At 48.6% G+C, this 17,168-nt stretch overlaps 1 protein-coding gene across 1 annotated transcript in view; it reads right to left on the minus strand.

Annotated features, from left to right (window-relative positions):
• LOC311228181 (uncharacterized protein) overlaps window positions 1–17,168 on the minus strand; it is a gene marked incomplete at its 3' end in the record, with an annotated part of 120,858 nt that overhangs the window by 28,408 nt on the left and 75,282 nt on the right. The window contains exon 7 of the mRNA XM_084314093.1: window positions 16,904–17,068. Coding sequence (XP_084170219.1) covers window positions 16,904–17,068 — 165 coding nt within the window. The remainder of the gene's footprint in view (window positions 1–16,903; window positions 17,069–17,168) is intronic.

A 17,168-nucleotide genomic window follows, 5' to 3' on the forward strand; every position in this document is an offset into this window, starting at 1 on the left:
CTCTATTTAGACGCAAGGTTGCTCACTTCACTGCACGTTGACTCGTGGTGAAGGTGGTAAGGTACTGAACTGAATTGAACTACTGCTGTTTACACCTGCGCCGTATTTATACTTAAGTGAATATCTAGTCCCAACCTCAGTCCTTGTCTCGTATTACTACGCAGACTCTGGGCATGTTCTGACATGCCTGGAGTTGTCTTTGAACTTGCCGTTGGGGGCTTGCGCGTTGGCGCCTGGGGGCGCTGTCCAATAGGAGAGCGAATATTACTCTGGTCTGTACGCAGGTAAAGGGATATTCCGTGTATATATATAAATAATATACAAAGGATATCAAACGATACATATATATATTCAGTTTAATCTGGCCCTTCACAACAGCCGCCTCCTAATTAGTCCGCACCTAATTAGTTAAAAGGAAGACAGATTAATAGTCCAGTCAACTACTCAATGTCTGTTGTGGGGGGTAGGGCAATCTACAAAGTCAGTGGGTCATGATCGTCATCAAGGGAGTCAGGGAGCCTCGGCAATTCTATCAGCCTCGCCACGGGTCGGGTGTAGGTCCGTCCCTGGACAATAACTTCTGCCGCTCTGACCTTTCCGTCGGCACCAGTGATCACTTTGCTTACGCGGCCGGCCGGCCACATAGCTTGGGGTAGTGACTGGTCTATGATCATAACGACTGTGCCCACTTGTAAGTTGTCTCTATCTTTTACCCATTTCTGGCGGGTTTGGAGAGACGGTAGGTAGTGGAGGAGGAAACTGTTCCAAAACTTGTCAGCCAATACTTGACTGTACCTCCACATTCTTCGGCCGTTCGCTTCTTCGGGTCTGTACACCGTCTGTGGAAGCGCGGGGTCCAGCCGCCCCATCAAGAGTGTGTTGGGGGTGACTGGGTCGACATCTGCTACATCACTTGAGACGTAACCGAGGGGCTTTGAGTTCAATACTCCCTCGATCTCTGTGAGGACTGTCGCGAGGACTTCTTCAGCCACGGTCTGGGCCCCAAGCACGGTGTACAGAGCTGTCTTTATGGAACGTACTTCTCTTTCCCAGGTTCCCCCGAAGTGAGGGGCGTTCGGGGGGTTAAACTGGAAGTCGATCTGAGAAGGAGCGAGGTGGGTCTTAAGTTCTGGACCCATGGCTTGGAAGCTCTCTCTCAGCTCTCTTTCTCCGCCTTTGAAGTTTGTCCCGTGATCAGACAACAACGTAGACGGTTTTCCTCTTCGCGCTGTGAATCTCCGAAAGGCCATGAGGAATGAGTCCGTACTCATGGTCGGAAGGAGTTCTATGTGTATTGCTCGGGTGGTCATGCACTTGAATACAATGCCCCACCTCTTCTCCGTCCCTCTTCCTTTCTTCACGTAGAGCGGGCCGAAGCAGTCCACGCCGGTGGAGTGAAAGGACTTATCGCCGAGTCGGAGGCGACAGGGAGGCAGGTCTGCCATCATGGGTATACTGGGCTGTGCTCGCCACTTGTGACAGTCTAGACAGGTCCGCTGGAAGCGTCGTACTGCTTCTCTTCCTTGCAGTATCCAATAGCGATGTCGGATTTCAGCGAAGACTCTCTCTGCCCCGGCGTGGTGCACATCCTCGTCGTATTTCTTTATGATGAGCTCAGTGACCTTGTGTCGGCTATTGAGGACTATAGGAAACATGACGTCATCCGTTAAGTCCGGGGCCCGTCTCAGACGACCACCCACCCTGATGAGGCCATGGGTGTCGCGCTCGGGGGCCAAGTGGAGCAGTCTGCTGTCTGACGGGATTGGCTTTGTTCCCTGCAGGCAGTCTAGCTCGTCGGGGAACGAGTCTCTTTGGGCTCGCTGTAGCAGAAGGAGTTCTGCCTCTTCGTAGTTAGCTGCGTTAATGTCGGTAGTGGGGGGAACCTCAGGGTGGTGCCACAGGAATGTCTTTAGCTGCGCACTCTCAAAGGTGAGGCAGTCGTCTATGTTAGGGTCAGTGGGGACTGGTGTGTGCGTCAACCCACAGAACATAGATTTCTTGATCTCTGCCTCCTCTTGACTAGCCTCCCGTGGTGTGGGGTTAGGCCACTCTTCTTCCGGGAGCTTGAGGAACTCAGGACCGTCACTGTAGATATTGTGACGTGTGAGGTCATCTAGGGACATCCCCCGTGTGATGACATCTGCTGGGTTCTGTTTCATGTCCACGTACCTCCAGCACGCTGATCCTGTTAGGTCTTGGATCTCTGTGATTCTGACTCCCACGAAGACCTTGTATCTACAAGAATCGGACTGGATCCATGTGAGTACGGTCATGGAGTCTGACCACAAGATTGTTCTTTGCACCGGGATGGTGAGTTCACGTTGGATTAACGTGGCGAGTTGCGCGCCTACCAGAGCTGCGCAGAGCTCTAGACGCAGGATCGATTGTTGCTTGCGGGGGGCTATCCTTGAGCGAGCCAGGATGAAGGCTGTGTGTATTTCTCCTCCCTCCTCTCGGGCCCGCAAGTAAGCCACCGAGCCGTAGGCCACTTCTGAGGCGTCGCTGAAGACGTGCAGGTCCATCTGGCACGTCTCCAGCCGCACTGTGGGTGGGAAGTAGCTTCGGCGTATGTTCACATTTTGGAGCGAGTTGAGTTCTCTCTCCCACTCTCTCCAGGTGGAAGCGAGGCGGTCGGGCATGGGGTCGTCCCAGCCCTGTTCCCCGTCCCACAGCTCTCGCACAATCATTTTCGCCCGGGTGGTGTAAGGTAGGATACACCCCAGCGGGTCGTATTGCCTTGCGAGTGTTCTGTATACGCTCCGTCTGGTGGTCGGTAGAGGGGTCGACCTTCCCTGCTCCGTGGTCAGGGGTGTGTATTTGTAATGTAGCGAGTCTGTTTTGAAGCGCCAGACTAGGCCTAATGTCATTTCTTGTGCTTCACCTGGGATGGTCGCCATCCAGGTCTCGCTGCTTGGTGCCTTTGTCTCTGGGGAGAGGCTGCGAAGTACTTGAGGGTCACTGCTGGCCCACTGCCGGAGATCAAAGCCACCTTTGATCAGTGAGGCGCGGAGCTTGAGTAGGAGGGCTTCGGCTTCTTCTGGCGTCGAGACGCTTTGCAGACAGTTGTCCACGTAGAAACTCCTCTCTACACTTTGTCTGACCTCCTCGTCAGCTTCAGGGTCTTCTGTCACATGTTTTTGCAGTGCGAACGTAGCACAGCATGGGCTGCATGTGGTTCCGAAGGGGAGGACCTCCCATTGGTAGATGGATGGTTGCTCATCTTTGATCCTCTCTCTCCATAGGAACCGCAGCAAGGGCTTGTCCTCCTCTACTAGTCGCACCTGCAGGAACATCCCTTTGATGTCGCCGCTGATGGCCACCTTGTCTTGGCGGAAACGTAGTAGTACGCCGAGTAGAGAGGGGCCGAGTGTTGGGCCGGGCAAGAGTTCTTTATTCAGATTCTGTAGTCCGATCTGGTAGCTGCAGTTGAATACAATGCGATCCTTGCCGTTGTGGTGGACCTTGTGGTGGGGCACGTACCATGATTCGATCGTCTGGTCGGCCTCTTGAATGTCAATTTTCTTTATGTGTCCCACTGTGATCAACTTGTCGATCTCAGCGCGGTACACAGTGGCTTGAGTGGGGTCTTTGGCTAGACGCCGCTCTGTGTTCAGTAGATATCGCTCTGTCGCTTCTTTTGAGGCGTGGAGGGTGGGCATACCCTCTCGCCTCAAGAGTGGAGTTGCGTATCTCATCACTCCATTGACCTCGACTCTCTTTGTCCTCTGCTCGAGGAGGGTTATGGCATAAGTGTCTTCCTTTGAGCGAACGAGTTTCTTTTCATTCTTAAAGGGCATCGCGTCTAATGTCCATAGCCTCTCGACGTGCTGTAAGAGGGTGGTGTCTTCTTCGTTTATCCTTGAGTGGAGGCAGCGAGTGGCTGTCGGTCGGTTGGAAGACCCGGAGAGGGGGCCTTGTAGTGTCCAACCCAGGCGGGTCTCGACCGCTGCTGGACAGCCTCTGGGCCCGATGTGGACCCGGTCCGTTGGGACGATGAGGTGTGCGTGGTCGGATCCTATGAGCAGGGTTGGGGTGGCGTCGTCGATGATCGGTATAGGTAGTTGACTTAGGTGCACGTATTTTTCCATCAGCTTTGGGATGGGGTAGGTGTACTGTGACAGGCCTATGTCGTGGCTGGTGAAGGCGTTAGTAATGCTATACTGCTTCTCGGGCTGCCCGACCGCTGCTATCGTGAAGGAGACATTTTCACCCTTTATGGTCTTCAGGTCTCTTCTAATGGTACGGATTGTCATTGTTTCTTCGCTCCCCCGCAGACCCAGCCGGGCTGCGGCGGATGCGAGGAGGAGAGTCTTTTCTGACCCATCGTCTCGGACGGCGTAAGTGTCCATGACCTTGTCCTCGTAGCTTAATATCACTCGGACCACCTTCAAGAGCACTCGGGAGCTCCCGCTCTTCGCAGGGTCTATGTACATGACGTTCACTCTCGAGCTGCTGGGGGGTACGGGATTCTTCTTGTTGCTGTCGTGTAGGACCTCCAAGTGGGCGCCGTCGCACTTGCTGCATTTCTTCTTTAAACGGCACTCAGCTGCCATATGGCTGCGCGCGCAGCGGAAGCAGCGGCGGTTGGCTTTGATCCACTGACTCACCTCGTCAGCGGTCATCTTCTTGAAAGTGTCACATTGAGACAGCCAATGTTCCTTTTCACAGTACTGGCATACAATCTTCCACTTCCCCTTGTTCGGGGGGGTGCTGTGGTTCTTGTGCTGCGGCACTGACTCGGCCTGGTGCATAACGGTCACTGACCGGCGGTTATCGTTGGACCTCCGAGGTCCATCTCTTGGGCTAGATCCACTCCACACGAATGTGTCCAGTCGTAGGCTGCTAACTTCCCTTGCGAGGAAAGCGGCCAGGTCTAGGAGGGATGGCTCGGGGCCGTCGGGATCACGGTGGTCTCTCTGCCGCCGAAAACGCTCTTGGCGGGCTGGAGGGAGCTTCTCCAGTATTCGCTCCACATTAGAATTTGCATACAGTTCATATCTCCCCTTCTCCTTTTGGGACCCCAGCATCCCTACTAGGGATTGTACCTTGATAGAGAGGTCATCCAGGGCTCTATTGTCTTTGGCTGGGGGGAGGCGGTCGATATCCCGTATTTCTTGGATCACGTAATCCCATATGCGTCCATAACGCTGGTCGAGGGCCACTAGAGCCGCGGAGTATGGGGTGCTTGAGTTGGAATATGCCAGCGCTATGTTATACGCTCTGGGCACCTTGAGATGCTTGAGGAGGATGGCATATTTGTACGACTCGTCGGGGACGTCGGACATCATAGTCTCCAAACACATGCGTAATTCCGTGTACTGTGCTCTGTCCTCGCGCGTAAAGTCTGGGAACGTCGGTGTGCCAAGGTACGATGCCATGGATGGCTGGTACATTGGTGAGCGTAGGGGAAGAGGCCTCCTGGGCGAGTCTCCCCGTACGTGTTGTCGTGGGTTGGTACTTGGTGGGTACCAGAGGCCGGGTCCCCAGGTGCTGTTCCTCGGTGCTGACTGTACGTCAAACTCACCCGTGAGTTGAGTCGGGGGTTTGTAGTGCAGTGACTCGGGGCTGAAGTCGGGGCTGTACTGGGCCTCCTGGTCCAGAGTACGTTCTTGCTGGTGGGCTTGACATTCCTCCTCTTCCTCTTCCTCTTCTAGGTCCTGGAGTCTTCTAGTCAGTCTCTCGGCGACGTAGGCCGGTTCTTCCCGTTGGCTGGGTCTCGTATGGACCGGTCGGGGAGGGGGTTCGGAGACGTAGACAGGTTCCTCCTGTTGGCCGGGTTCCGGGTCGCTTTGTCGGGTAGGGGAAGGTGCCCTAGACCCTTGTCGTGATGATCTCCGGGAGCTCCGTGCGGAGAGAGGGGGTGTCGCCCTGGCAATCAATTGTTCTATCATCTGCGCCTGCAGCCGGTCGCGCTCTGCTTCGCGCTGGGCATTGGCGGCGTCGCGCTGTGCATTGGCGCGGTCTCGTTCGATGTTCTCTTCCGTCTGAAGGCGCCTCTCCTCCAGTCTTATGCGGTCGTCCTCACTCCTTTGCTGCGCCTGGAAGCGCTCTCGTTCAGTAGCAGAGTGTTCGCGCTCACTAAGGGCTTGCGCTTGGAGTTGCGCGTGAAGGCGCTCTCGTTCCGCTGCAGAGTGTTCGCGCTCGCTTAATTGTTGCGCCTGGAGGCGCTCTCGTTGTTCGCGCTCGCTCGTCTGTTGAGCCTGGAGGCGCTCTCTTTCCGTGGCGGAGTGTTCGCGCTCACTAAGCGTCTTTGCTTGAAGCCGATCGCGTTCGGTGGAGGCTGTCAGTGTGGCGATCAAGGCTTGCGCCAGTATCTGGTCCACCTCGCTGGGGGATGACACTGACGGAGGTGATCGGGTGCTGACAGGGCTCGTTGGAGATCTGTTCTCCTGGCGCGCCCCGAGGTCCATCTCCTGGGCGCGTTTCTCTTCTCTTGGTTGTGTGTCGGGTTCTATCCCTGGAGTGCTTTCTTTATCCTGGAGCGCTCCGGGGTCTATCCCGGTGACGCTGTCTGGAGTTATAGTCATGTCATGTCCCACCTGGTCCCCCCCGTGAGCTGAGTCAGTTTCGTTTGAACTCACTGGGGTCTCTACTGGCAGGGTCGCCAAGTCGATAGGATTTGACATGCTTTGACTATCCGCTTTATCCTTATTTAACGTCTGTTTAGATAAGCTAGGGGGTAGAACGAAAGCGAATTCCTCCAGATAGGGAGGTGGCTGACGTTTGCGCTGCGGGCGTTCTAGCTTGGGAGAGCCGCTTGGGGAGTGTTCACCGCTGGCCATGGTTAATATTAATATTATATTAAATATTACACTGATACCCTCCGGCTCGAAGGACCAATTGTAACTGAGGGGTTACAAAACCCTGACTGTATTAAAGATTGTGATATATTAAACCACTGCTAGTTATGTACTTTAATTACTGGCCAAACAGTACATCAAATATTGATGGTGAACACCCACAAGAACACGGCATTGACACAGAAATACTATTGGAGGGTAATTTATTATTATTAGGCAACGTTAGGTTACAGCATGAGAATTAGGGTCGCGCTTGTATGGCGAAGAATATACGTAAAGTCAGTCAAGAGCATAAGTCACTAAGAATAGCAGGAATACTATGATGGGTCTAAGCTGACGCCACCTGTTGTATAGTAGCAATTATATAGGGCAACACCGGTACCAACTGGAGACAATGGGTAGAGGAATGTTCGGGTACTCCGTCTGAGTCAACGAGGAATAAAGAGACTCCAGGTACAGGAATCGGTGCTTGTACTCCCTTGATCCGCAGACAAAGCAATAGTTGTAATCCAAGATGCTCGACAGCATTGACGACAGCTAGCCACCCCCTTCCCCGAGGCAGGCCCGAGTGGTAATCCTCACGAGGTTGAATCCCAAACGACAGTGGAAATCAACGGTGCTCTTCTCCGGTGGTCACGGTCCCAAAGCAATATAATCCAACCAGGAATGGTTCTGCAATCGCCGGCGCCGATTCTCCTGTGTACATGTCCAACGGTTCTCGCCTAGGACTCCTCGGGTGTGGGCGACGTATTTAGGCTACACAGCCTGGATAAGTGCACTAGCTAAAGACACGACGAACCGATGGGTAATGCTACACACGGAAGAACTGTGGCCGCACAATATAGAATAAATGATCGACTATTACTTCACATTAGATTAAGTCGAACTCAACGTTACTTCATTAAACTCTGACAGTTTAACATTCTATTCGCACGCGGTTCTCAATGCTCTATTTAGACGCAAGGTTGCTCACTTCACTGCACGTTGACTCGTGGTGAAGGTGGTAAGGTACTGAACTGAATTGAACTACTGCTGTTTACACCTGCGCCGTATTTATACTTAAGTGAATATCTAGTCCCAACCTCAGTCCTTGTCTCGTATTACTACGCAGACTCTGGGCATGTTCTGACATGCCTGGAGTTGTCTTTGAACTTGCCGTTGGGGGCTTGCGCGTTGGCGCCTGGGGGCGCTGTCCAATAGAAGAGCGAATATTACTCTGGTCTGTACGCAGGTAAAGGGATATTCCGTGTATATATATAAATAATATACAAAGGATATCAAACGATACATATATATATTCAGTTTAATCTGGCCCTTCACAACAACCGTACCTATGCATCTGTTAACCCTGTTATGAGGAAGTGAGTTTAACTTACCAGCCCATAATGCCACAGTCACTTGTCAACACCCCTGTTTCTGTGACTGTGGATATACTCACGGGCTTCCCCGTTACACTAGCTAGGTGCCGGCTAGATGCTAGGTTAGCCAAATGATGCTAGCTAGGTGCAGGCTAGATGCTAGGTTAGCCAAATGATGCTATATTACACCTACTGTAGACCTACTGTATATCTTTACTGTATTTATTTACTGTATATTTTATTCCATTTTTATTCTATTTTACTCTAATAATAATAATAATAATGGATTGGATTTATATAGCGCTCTCTCTTTACTCAGAGCGCTTCACAGAGTCCATTATTCGTTCATACACAGTCATACCAGTCATACTCTACTCTTATCCTAGGCAACTTGATTTGATTCGTTTTATTATTCTCTAATTTGTGACCTGTTCTGTCTAAATGTTTAAATGTTGAGCGATTTGCAGTGTCAAATTTCCCACGGGATAATAAAAGTATTTCTATTCTATTCTATAGCTCTAGTGAGTATTCTTTCTAAAGTGTGGGCCCCACTTAGGTTTGGTTTATTTTGAGTGTATTGTGTTACCAGTGTTTGCAGGCTGGGAGGTGCGCGCTGTGAGTACAGTACAGTAGCACAGTTGTGCACTAAAATATTATTGTGTCGCCAAAGGGCGAAGGTTTACCATTAACGTAACCTGTGTATGCGTTTGGCTACTGCTGTGTTGCCTTTAAAGGGAACGTTCACATTAAGGTGGACTTGTGATGTGCTGTTCTATTGCCATGTCAACATGCAATTCCAACAGTAAATGGAGAGACTGATAATTGGATCCACGGTGTTGTGTGTATTTACTTCAACTAAGATAACTACTTACTTCAGTGAAATACTTGTGATAAATTGACCAGCACATTATGTAAAGGGGTTCTGCATTAACGCGATTTCTGAACAGCAGAGCAAGAAGGTAATATTTGGGGAAGACTGTTTTGATCACTACTTTCACCGGGTGTGAGGGGGTACGCCGCTTATTAGACGAGACGCAGTGGTAAAGGGGGGGTTACAGGCAGGGACGTGCACAGGACTTTAGAGGGGCAGGTGCTCAAAGGCTGAAAAGGGCACAACACTTGTGTGTATATACTAAGCGAGCGCGCGTAGAGCGCGAGCCCGATTTTAAGGGCCCTTTTCGGGCGGGGGGCCCCCTTTTTATGCTTTTTGGGGGGTTTTGGTGATCAAATATTGAATATTGAACTATAATAATCAGTGCAGGAGCTCACTTATCCTTGAAAGACGCTTTTATCACTGACTTAAAAGGCCCATACATCTCCATAAATGTTCAGGGGGGAGGGAATAAGTGCTTACCCTACAGACCCCAAGAAGTGCTGTATATTCTGTATTGTTTAATATAAATGCATTTTTTATTCCAATCCCGATCTGTATTTGAGATTCCAAAATCCCATCGGACTTGACTTCTTTGTGTCCCTCAATGAGTGTAATACCAGCATTCAACAGCGGTTTCTATCATGATCATCATCACCACCCACGCTATGCATAAAATATATAGGTCCACGGAGAGGCATGCTGAGGAGGCCGTGCAAACTGCAATGGAATATGGGGCATCTCTCTCTTTACCTAATATTTTTATTCTATCCTGACATTTTTCAGTTGGAAGGGCAGTCTATATGGCGTAACAGTAAAAAAAAAAAAAAAAAAAGGGCACTTTTTTGATGAGGCTCAAAAAGGCAGGTGCTCAGGCACCCCTTGGCCTCTATGTGTGCACGTGCCTGGTTACAGGGTACTGATGAGTATTTGTCATTATACAATTCTGCATGACTATTGTACCTGTTCCTAGGTTTGTAAATCCTAAGGCCCTGCTTACTGCATTCCTACCCCTTACGTCTAGCAACGCGGGCGCTACAGTTGGGGGTTCGGTGGGACTTAGCTCCTCCGTGTCCCTGCTATCCGGTGTTCGTATAATCTCACCCTCACTAAGCGGAGGTTATCCACCCCGCTACACTAGGTTAGCCAAATGATGCTAGCTAGGTGCAGGCTAGATGCTAGGTTAGCCAAATGATGCTAGCTAGGTGCTGGCTAGATGCTAGGTTAGCCAAATGATGCTAGCTAGGTGCAGGCTAGATGCTAGGTTAGCCAACTGATGCTAGCTAGGTGCTGGCTAGATGCTAGGTTAGCCAAATGATGCTAGCTAGGTGCTGGCTAGATGCTAGGTTATGCTTCATTCAATCAAGAGCAGACATAACGACTCCAGTGGATAAATCCTTGCGTGAACTTAAATCAAACTAAAGTAGGCCTTAGCTTGCTAAGCAGGTTTGTGTTTCTAGGTGGAATATTACGGCTGCTCCAAGTTTGGAAATGGCCAGTGCACTGGCCACATAGCAAAATAACTTAGATTGCTCAGTCAACATACTGTAGCATGCACTGAGTAATGTATTGCTTCAATTGATCACATTTACAAACAACGCTGATTGGACATCCATATAAAAGTGGCACATTTCTTATTTTAACTCAATCAGTGGCAATCACGAGTAAAGTCATGCGTTGAGCGCCAGGACCCCCGAAAACCCGAGTATACTCGGGTTTTCATCGTTGTTGTAGCCAATTTGATACTTTTACGTGGTTGCTTTATTGTATGAAGGTGCTTTGTTATTGTGAAGGTGTCTTGAGATTATTGACTAATTAGCTGGGCAGTGGGCATAGGAGGCGGGGCTCAGATGATCTCAGCACAGCCTATTTGTATGTGTGTCACAGGTGCGCAGCGGGAGGGAATTGGGGAACAGTCACAGGGAAGCCACACAGTTTTTCAACTGTGCATGTTTTGTTTGTTTTCAGTAGTTTTGAGTTATTTTCAGGTTTATTTTGCAACACTAGTTTATTTGTTTAAGTTACAGTTTAAACACTGAGTTTATGTTATGCTTTGCTTTTCCACCTTGCAAGAGAAAATAAAACCCTTTGAAACCTTATATCTTGCTCCTACAGGTCGGTCAGGGCGCCTGCACAGCAAGGACAGGAGATGTCGATGGTAGTATGAGCCTCCTACACATGAGAGTCCGCGCTGGTAGGTGAAAAAGAAGTGGCTGGCTGACTCTGCATGTATCGGAGGGGACATGCGATAGATTCTTCAACCCTCCCTACGACCAACTAGTGGGGGGCACATGCGAGCAACGATCAAGACAGGGGTGGGGGGAATTGGCACGACTAAATTAACTAAAACAAAAAAAACAGAAAAAGTGGATAAAAAAAAAGAAACAAGTGCAAATTCTCAATAGCTGCCACCGGCTTGTGATAGGCCACTCCCATTACCACACCCCCTTTTAGCCAATTGGCATGAACACACACAAACACACACACACACACATTTAGAATCTTTATTTATGTCCACATAAAGACAATGTTTAAAGGACACAAATATTATCAGTGCACTTGGACATTGTGGGTTATTCTGTTACATTCGTGCCCACATTGGCAATGTCAACCAAAGTTACACACACACACACACACACATAGGATGATGAACCTGACAGTCAACACACAGCTCATGGGTACAGATAGCAGCGTCTTCTCCAAATTGCGCGGCTGCCAATAATAGCTGACACTGAGCAATATCAGCAAACCACTTGTGATAGGCCACTCCCATTGCCACACCCATGTTTAGCCAATTGGCATGAACACACACACACACACACACTTGACACCTCCAGGCTCAATGTCAGCCTCCTAAGTAAATGGTAAATGGCTGCATTTATATAACAGCTTTTATCCAAAGTGCTTTACAATTTGTTCCTCACATTTTACCCGTTCACTCACACACTCACACACTCACACACCGACGGCGGAGGCGACCATGCAAGGTGCCAACCTGCTCAATTAGGGGTTAAGTGTCTTGCTCAAGGACACTTCGACACGCTGCCCGGGAGGAGCCGGAATCGAACCGGGAACCTCCGGATTACGAGACGACTGCTCTACCTCCCGAGCCACTGTCCCCCCAACGACAGAGTGACTTATACAGTCGTGCTGCTGGTCGCAGCTGAAAACACAGAAAGGGGGCCATCTAAAGCATTAACCCTGTCACTGCCACACTACCAAAAGGTTAACCCTTTCACTGCGACATTACAGAAGGTTAACCCTTTCGCTGCCACACGACAAAGGGTTAACCCTTTCACAACCACACTACATAAGGTTAACCCTTTCACTACCACACTACAGACTGTTTCTGTAGTGTGGTAGTGAAAGGGTTAACCTGCTGTAGTGTGGTAGTGAACGGGTTAACCTTCTGTAGTGTGGTAGTGAAAGGTTAACCTTCTGTAGTGTGGTAGTGAAAGGGTTAACCTGCTGTAGTGTGGTAGTGGAAGAGTTACCCTTCTGTAGTGTGGTAGTGAAAGGGTTAACCTTCTGTAATGTGCTAGTGAAAGGGTTAACCTGCTGTAGTGTGGTAGTGAAAGGTTAACCTTATGTAGTGTGGTAGTGAAAGGGTTAACCTTCTGTAGTGTGCTAGTGAAAGGGTTAACCTGCTGCAGTGTGGTAGTGAAAGGTTAACCTTCTGTAGTGTGCTAGTGAAAGGGTTAACCTGCTGTAGTGTGGTAGTGAAAGGGCTAACCTTCTGTAGTGTGGTAGTGAAAGGGCTAACCTTCTGCAGTGTGGTAGTGAAAGGGCTAACCTTCTGCAGTGTGGTAGTGAAAGGGCTGTGGTAGTGAAAGGGCTAACCTTCTGCAGTGTGGTAGTGAAAGGGCTAACCTTCTGCAGTGTGGTAGTTGTTAAGTTCACTTCTACTGCAGCCATTACGGTAATCTGTATAAAGTTGAATGGGCGCTGTTGTTGCGCGTCACTGGTTTCGGACTGGAGGAAGGCTGTGGCCACTACGCTATGGAGCGTGAAATAAACATGAATGAAAGATAACGGTTGTCTTATTTGCAGCTTAACATGGTAGCAGAGGATGTCGGCCTCTAACGTTAACTACAGGCAGCCGCCTGGACTGGACGAAAAGACGTCTTTTGAGAAGTGGAAGAATGAAGTGGAGATGTGGAGTCGGGTGACGGATTTAGCCAAGAAGAAACAAGCGTTGGCTGTTGCTCTATCGTTGACGGGTAGGGCGAGGGATACTGCGTTGGAAATACCTGTCGATGATCTAAATAATAATCAATAACCTTGATTCGGGAACTTGACAGGGTGTTTTTGAGAGAAGAGAAGGACCGGGCTTACGAAGCCTATTCAGAGTTTGATCAGATTTCGCGAGGAGACGGCGTCTCTATGGTGGACTATATTGTTGATTTTGAACAGAAGTACAACCGGATCAAGAAATTCGACATGGTTCTACCTGACGCTGTTTTGGCATTCAAACTACTGGATACAGCGGGCCTCGACATCAAAGACAAACAGCTGGCATTGACTGCCTGTGGTAAGCACACCTTTGTTGATATGAAGTCAGGACTGAAACGTATTTTTGGAGAAAAAACGGAGAAAAAGGCTGGGGGCATTACTGTGAAGCAAGATGCAGCTTTTTACACAGATCAGAGACGAGAGCAGCAGAGGCGGGAGCAGCCGCGATCTCAGAGTGGACAAGTTAGAGGACCATTCGCAGGCACAAATCCGCTTGATAAATTTGGAAGACGAACGAAGTGTGGGATTTGTCAGAGCACATTCCACTGGGTGAAAGATTGCCCAAACAAAAAAGAATATGTACAGGTGATGGAAGAAAAAGAAGAACCAGATGAGTGTAATATAACACTTTTTTCTAAGGAATCAGATGCAGAAATATTCATGGTTGAGGCTCTGGGAACGGCTGTCATTGATACGGCATGCACACGGACTGTATGTGGTGAAAAATGGCTGGATAACTATGTTGGGGGACTAAATGAGAAACAAGTCAAAAGGTTGGTTAGCACAGAGAGTAGCAAACCTTTTAAGTTTGGGGATGGGCGAGTTGTGCATTCTACAAAAAAGGTCAAGATACCTGCCAAGATAGGAGAAACAAAATGTTGTATTGAAACAGAGGTAGTCTCATTTGACATCCCTTTACTGCTCAGTAAAACTTCGCTAAAGAGAGCAGGAGCTGTGTTGAACCTGGAAAACGATACAGCTATAATGTTTCAGAAACCAGTAGCTCTGGAGTTGACTTCATCTGGACACTACTGTCTGAACATACTGGATAAAGAGTCCCCAAGTGAAGCATATGAAACGGGAGACAAAGTGTTCTACAAAAGGACAGACTGTGTTGAATCATGGAAAGGCCCTGGGGTTGTGATGGGGCAAGATGGGGTGGTGATTTTTGTACGTCATGGTGGGACAAATGTCAGGGTTCATCAATCTAGGCTGCGAAAAGTGCACCCTGGGGAAAGTAATACAGTGGACAATATCGATGTATCTGTTAGTGATAGTAATGTGCCTGTTACTGACAATGGTATGAATAGTAACAGTGGGGACATGCCAGTTACTGATGGTGATATAAATGGTGACATGAATAATGACGTAGAGGCAGCGGGTGTAGCAAACCAGGATATAGATAATCCTAATGGGATCAATCAAGACGATTATTACCAGACCGGTATAAAGGTAAAAGCCGGTCAGACAATCAGCTTTGTGGATAATGTAACGGGTGTTTCTCACACAGCTAAAGTGATGGGACGAGCAGGAAAGGCTACAGGAAAAAACAGCAACTGGTACAACCTACAGTACCTAGAACCTTTTGACATCACCGGTACTATGGGGTCAGTTGATCTTACTAAAGTACACAATTTTCAGGTTAAGCCACTAGATGGTGTAGAACTAGATGGTGTAGAACTATGCTCTGATATGCAGGAAAATGTTGTATTAGAAACAGAGGGTGTATCATTTGATAAGGCTAAACAAGACTCGCCTACATGCTCATCAGAGTCCCTTAGATTACTCATGTCAGTTCTGTGTCAGAAAAAATGGACATTGAACTCTATGGACATAAAGTCAGCTTTTCTTCAAGGAATGGAGCTGTCTCGGGATATACACATCCGCCCTCCTCCTAAGGCTAAAAGTGAGGGGACACTGTGGAAGCTGAAGAAGTGTGTCTATGGACTTGCTGATGCCTCTCTCTACTGGTACAACAGAGTGAAAGCAACGATGATCAAAACAGGGGCCACTATGTCACAAGTTGATCCTGCTGTATTCTACTGGCTTGATGAAAACTGTATTGTGACTGGTGTTCTTGCCTGTCATGTGGATGATTTCATCTGGGGTGGCTCACACACATTTGCCACGACGACCATTCCCCACCTCAAAACAGTTTTCCAGGTGGGACGTGAGGAACAAGACAACTTTCGCTATGTGGGGATGGAACTCTCTACACTAGGTGGAGAAGTGCTTGTGCAACAGGAGATCTACATAAAGAACCTTCAGCCCATTCTCATAGACCCATCAAGAGCGTTGCACCGTGATGCTCTTCTCACAGAGTGTGAGACTGACAACCTAAGGTCAAAAATAGGACAACTCTTGTGGGTGGCTAGACAGAGTAGGCCAGATATCATGTTCGATACATGTGTCCTTGCAGCCAATCTAAAACATGCTACTGTGCAAACTATGCATGAAGCAAATAAGGTAGTACGAAAACTGAAATCAGAACATGTCACCCTGAAGTTTCACAACTTAGGAAAGGAGGACTCTTTGAAGCTTGTTGTTTTCAGCAACGCATCCATGGGAAACCTCCCAGATGGGGGAACACAAGGAGGGCATCTCATCGTTCTGATGGGTGAGAAAGGACGATTCTCTCCAATCTGCTGGAAATCAAAAAGGATCAGAAGAGTGGTTCGGAGCACGCTGGCAGGAGAGACACTAGCCCTGGCTGATGGTATTGATAATGCCATATTTTTGTCCTCCCTCTACTCTGAACTTACCACAGGTATGGTCAAACAGCGCACCCTACCTGTGATGTGTGTTACAGACAACTTCTCCCTTGTGGAGGCTATCAAATCCACCAAGTCAGTGACTGAGAAACGACTGAGACTGGAAATAAGTGGAATTAAAGAACTTATCCAGGACAAAAGGATCCAACGGATTCTGTGGTCTACCACGAAGGACCAGCTGGCAAACTGTCTGACCAAAAAGGGAGCATCTTCCCTTGTGCTGCTTAAAGCACTGAAGAATGGACAGTGGAAGCTAGATTACTGAATAACTGGTTATGATGACTGAGTTTATTTTTTTTTGTTTTCTTGAAATATCCTTGCAGTCTATTTTTTTTTCTTGTAATATCCGTGCAGTGTATTATTTGTTTAAAGAAAATAGTGAGATTTGGGTGTATTTTGTTTTCTTGAAATATCCTTGCAGTCTATTTTTTTTTCTTGTAATATCCGTGCAGTGTATTATTTGTTTAAAAAAAAGAGAGTGAGATTTGGGTGTATTTTGTTTTCTTGAAATATCCTTGCAGTCTATTTTTTGTTTAAAAAAAAGAGAGTGAGATTGTTAAGTTCACTTCTACTGCAGCCATTACGGTAATCTGTATAAAGTTGAATGGGCGCTGTTGTTGCGCGTCACTGGTTTCGGACTGGAGGAAGGCTGTGGCCACTACGCTATGGAGCGTGAAATAAACATGAATGAAAGATAACGGTTGTCTTATTTGCAGCTTAACAGTAGTGAAAGGGCTAACCTTCTGCAGTGTGGTAGTGAAAGGTTAACCTTCTGTAGTGTGGTAGTGAAAGGGTTAACCTGCTGTAGTGTGCTAGTGAAAGGTTAACCTGCTGTAGTGTGCTAGTGAAAGGGTTAAAGAGATAATTTACCCGTCTTGGGCAGGCAGTACTGCCCCTCGGCTGGGATGCCTGTAATGCATCCGCACGTGTCATCGGTGATGTCATCACAGGCGCCATACGTGACGCAGATGTCCAGCGACCAGGCAAACTGCTCCTCGCACACGCAGTGGACCGCTGACCCGTTGGGATGGCAGACTGAGACAAACACATTGATTATGTAACAGTGTAGCACACTGAGCATCAGGTACCAACTAGGGATGCACCGATATAGATATCGGATAACCTGCCCCGATAT

Source organism: Notolepis coatsorum, assembly GCF_963971535.1.
Source record: "Notolepis coatsorum genome assembly, chromosome: 5".
In the NCBI taxonomy this organism is placed as follows: Eukaryota; Metazoa; Chordata; class Actinopteri; order Aulopiformes; family Paralepididae; genus Notolepis; species Notolepis coatsorum.